At 39.4% G+C, this 5000-nt stretch overlaps 1 protein-coding gene across 1 annotated transcript in view; it reads left to right on the plus strand.

The window, feature by feature from the left end:
• The window catches only part of dnah5 (dynein, axonemal, heavy chain 5), a 200309-nt gene that overhangs the window by 61656 nt on the left and 133653 nt on the right, over positions 1-5000 (plus strand). Inside the window, 1 exon segment of the mRNA XM_063199962.1 lies at positions 1589-1776. Within this exon segment, the coding sequence (XP_063056032.1) occupies positions 1589-1776 (188 nt within the window).

Here is a 5000-nt window from a genome sequence, read left to right on the forward strand (position 1 = left end):
GACTTAAGAACTGACAGTGGTGACAGTAATCTGAAGGTGGTGAAAGTGACCTAATTATTACCTACATTTAGCAAAATAAATAGCCCTCTCAAGTCAATGACATCTAGCTTAAACACTTTATTTTTGTGTGTGCACAGTATGTTTGTGCATGTGTTTTTTCTTCATTTGTTAGAAACTCTAGGAAGTAGGCCTAGATTATTGAAAATGTGGCATAAACAGGTTTTAAGTTGTTCAAATCCAAAATATAGAGGTATATTATCATAGATGAAGGTCTTGGCTGTGCAGTGAATGTATTGGCCAAACTCCCATGTTTTACATTTTTCATAAAATGGGCTCTTTCTTGGTTTTGTCACCAGCGTCAGACAGAATTAGAAGTAAAAAAAACAGTTTACTGTATTTAAGTGAATTACTTTTACAATTCAACATAATTGTAGATACTTATTGGAAGCATATTCTTAAAACTTGTCCAAAAACATGTAAACACATGTTTTTTTTGTGAACTACATCAGATGTCACCACCGTCAGGTTTTGTGACAAAAAACCCTCCAAATGCACCTCAGTGGAGGCTGGAGTATAAGTTTGGGTCACAATTATTACTAACATGTCTGGTAATGTTTCATTAACCAGCACAATTTAATAAAATATGGAACAAGATGATGAGCGGAACAAAATCTGACGGTGGTGACATCTGACGGTGTGAGACAAAAAAACCACTCTTTTACATATTGTGCATTTTTTGCTCACATTAGCCACTCCGTTTTCGCTCTGTTTCTTAGGGGCTTCATGACGCTTCTGAAAAAGTAATATATAATTAACATTAATGTAACAATTAATACTATTAAAACCCCCGACGGTGTTGACAGTTTATGGTTGGGACAGTACCAGTGTCCAAACAAATGATCAAATTGAGGAGAAATTAGTAAACTTACAGGAGCTTCAGTGATGGTGAAGTACTCAGTAGATCTAAAGGTTTGAAAAGGGGTCCTAAGTAATGACAATGACCTTGCGCATACCTGATTTTATTGTCTTTTTTTAAAAAATCTGACGGTGGTGACTAATATGCTGGACACACTTTGAGCAATCAGAAAATAGTAGTAAATATTGCTTTACACGCACTATGTGCATATCTGCAGAACCACTTCAATATGGACTTTCACATCATGGTGATATTATTCAATAATATCAGTGATTTTTACATTTTAAGTCAATTGAAATGATGATGTCTGTCCTTGGGACAGCTGTTTTTACAGGGTGTGGGCAGGTTTATAGCCATGAAAAGTAATAAAATTACACTTAAATATTTCAAACGACTGTACATTTATGTAACAGACCCCTGTGTCTTTACCTGGATTCATTTTGGTCATGAAAATGTAGTTTATTTTCAACAGAATTGGCAGTTTATTGCAGAGACATGTTTTAGCCGCTTTCTCAAGAATCAGTGATATGCGTGTGCCTTTGTGAGTGGTTTATTTTCAAAAAGGCGTCCTATCAGTATATAGATCCAGTGTGCTTTGCAAGGAAGGACACAGTAACCATTGAAGTGCTCTTTTACAAAATATGTTTATTATTAACACAAATTGTGTCCCAGGTTTGGCCCAATCAGGGTCGTGGGGCTGCTTTGACGAGTTCAACCGCATCGACCTGCCCGTGCTGTCTGTGGCGGCACAGCAGATCGCCATTGTTCTCACCTGCAAGAAGGAGCGACGGAAAAACTTCCTCTTCACTGACGGAGACAGCGTGGAGATGAACCCTGAGTTTGGTATCTTCCTGACCATGGTGAGTAGGGGAGACTGGGGACCGTTGCAACAGTGGATGATGGAAGCATCTTTTTGTTCAGATACAACTTAGATTGACTATATTCATACTGTACATGCTTAGTTGGATGCCCCATCTTTGTACAGTATGAATATAATTACACTAACTTGTATCGAATAGGAGAAAAAAATAGATGTTGTGCCATTCCACTGTTGCAACTGTCCCTGGTCTCCATTATATTGGGGATATCTAGGTTGTGTTAGTTAAACAAATCAAATGGTAGGCAACTGGACTTCTTTTTGCTACTTGTGAAGATTGTTTCACCATTCATCTAGAATGCTTCTTCAGATTAGACTAAATAGACATGGTGAGGAGAATGAGGAGCTCTGATCACTCATCTCTAGACCAGCTGCTTACGGCTAAGGGTAAGTCATTGGACTTGGCCATGATCACCATCCTGTATTCTCTTCCACCATTCTCGCTCTGACTCAATTGAGAGCCATTATAAAAGTGTTCCCCTGACTATCTCAATAGAGTGGAATGTGTAAAATCTAGTGCAGGTGGCTGCATTTTCAAGGCTATTACCTTCAGTCTTGAGAGAGTGCTGTGTACTGTAGTATACCTGCTTAATCACCATTCATGTCATCATCAAATTAAATGCCAATGCATGCTCACTGGCTGATAATGGAGGATTTGGGATGTAATTGTTATGGCTATGACTAATGAGTTGCCATATTTATTAAAGTCTTTGTGTTGGACTGGTGTATCTGAACAATACCCTGAGAAAGTGCCTATGCAAATAAACTGAACACCTGGACCGTGCTACCTCATAATCCTGCTTTTTATGCATTTTTATTTCCCATCTCCGGAGAGTAAGAATATGTATGCAGTGAATGGAACAAAGATGGCATGATTTTAGAAGCTATTACATTTCATGGATGAAACCCGGAAATCTGATCCCGAATCCAATTTGTGTGCCCACGCTAATGCAATTCAGACCAACCCAATCCTCAGATCCCATTTAGGGAAATAAACGGAATACGTTTTGCTCCGTCTTTGCCCACTGGGGAAGGCTTATCTTTTTTTTTGTTGGATTGCAAAGTGGGCATAGGCCAATTTCAATCAATTTGAGCTGACCAACCAGCCAACCATCTTAAAGGTGCCCTGTGTAATGTTTTTAGTCGTTTGGTTCCAGAATTCATGCTGCCCATTCACAAATACCACCCTTTTTTATAAATACCACCACCACCATTATTATTTATTATTTATTAACTATTCATGAAAAGATCCAATTTGGCAGTAGACAGCACAGTTTCAATGAGCAGCATAGTTGCAATACCTACCTTGACCACCATCCTACACAGTTCACCTTTAACAACAATGTTAGGGCTATTTGACCAATTTATTCAAAAAGAGGGCCTGCACCTTTCAAGGTAGCTTTAGTTGTGTGGTGGTGCGTTGGCTTGGAATATAGAGTAAGTCTGAAGCTCGCACTCAATAAAAAATCCGAAGAGATGCCCAAATATAGTGTGTTTTTAATGATCTCACACATGCCGTGCTATTTACAAAAGTGCAAACGTTTCGGGTGACCCCATCCTCAGTGCAAGAAAACAGAACAAACATTCACATTGGTTTAAAAAGGAAGTGACATCAGAAGCAAGGAGGCCATCAGTACAGATTAGCCAATCAGAACACATATTCAATGATGAGTAATTCAGTTGCTGTTTGGAGTGATGACAATGATAAACAATTATTTTGTTTAAAAAACAGTAGATTATGTGCTAAATTACCATCACTGTAAAACAGTATTGACTATTGTATCATGCTCTGTCTACATTTCAAAAATCATGATTGAAAGAGGCAAGAAACAATTATAAGAAACAGGTCAAGTTCCAATCCTCATTGAGGTCCTTGGGAGACAATGTTTGCATGTAAAATATCCATTTGGCTTCGCATTGCAATAATTTGGATTCCATAGCTCGGTTTCTCCCAATGAATTACAGTTGGGCCATTCTGTGTGATACTGTGGAGAAGTATCTGGCAATGGGTGACTTTGGGTCATTCCTGGAGATGGGGCTCCTGTGTTCATTTATCTATACCCTCAGTTGCCTGTTGGTCTTGCCGATGTATTGTAGGCCACAGGGGCATGATAGTAAATAGATAACAGAAGAAGAACTGCAAGTGATGAACTTGTTGATGTTATACTCTTTGCCCGACACATTGCTCATGAATTTACTGGTTTTCTTGATGCCTGTGGTGGTACAAGATTTACAGTTGCGGCAAGGAAAAAAACCCACAGCATCATCAAGTCTGTCTTTTGGCGTGTTTGGCGAATGTTGAATTTTTCACCCATTCCAGGTCGAGAAACATTAGGGACATTCTAGTCCATGCCGACACCTTTGTCCACTCCAAGCCGCCAAAAGACAGACTTGATGATGCTGTGGGGTTTTTTCCTTGGTACATCTTGTACCGCCACAGGCATCAAGAAAACCCGTAAATTCATGAGCAATGTGTCGAGCAAAGAGTATAACATCAACAAGCTTCAGGCTATTTGACCAAGCCATTTCAGATAGAAAGTTACAGTGCAAAAAAGCTGGGGGGAAATCATTTAAATTCACTTGTGCGCTGTATTCTCTTTCTAGTCTGGTAAGTGTCTTGAAATAAGAGTAAAGAGGAAGAGTAAACTTTATTAATCTCCAAAGGGAAATGAAGGTACCTTGCTGTCGTGCAAGGCGGCACACCAAAAAGTAGACTCAGTACAGCATTACATTGTGGTATTACTGTATAACATTGAGGCATAAGCCAAAAAAAACACAGCAAACATAAGCACATACAAGACATCACAGGACTGCACAAACAGGGGAGGAGAGGAGCAGAAAAACAGAGGAGGCATTTAGGGTTGGTTGGGGGTGGGGTAGGCAGGGTGGGGGGTCCTGAGGAAGCTGTCCCACTGGGACCCAATCTCGGACGCCATGGAGACGGCCTTAGCTGGTCCTCAGTAAGTCCAAACAAGTTTGTTCTTGCCTTGTCCTTGGTCAGACCACTGCAGACGGTGGAGCCGAAGGATAAGAAAATAAACCCAACTATGTTGAAAATAAACCCAACTATTTTGTCTTATGTACTATCATAAATGACTAATCTATAAACGGTAAATATGCAAGTAGTTATAAAATATTTTGTCATAAGTAGTTATGTTACATGTCATTTCATCATACAGACAGTGATCATAACAGAGGTGTTTAGGT

The sequence above is a fragment of the Engraulis encrasicolus genome, chromosome 5 (assembly GCF_034702125.1).
Source record: "Engraulis encrasicolus isolate BLACKSEA-1 chromosome 5, IST_EnEncr_1.0, whole genome shotgun sequence".
NCBI lineage: Eukaryota > Metazoa > Chordata > Actinopteri > Clupeiformes > Engraulidae > Engraulis > Engraulis encrasicolus.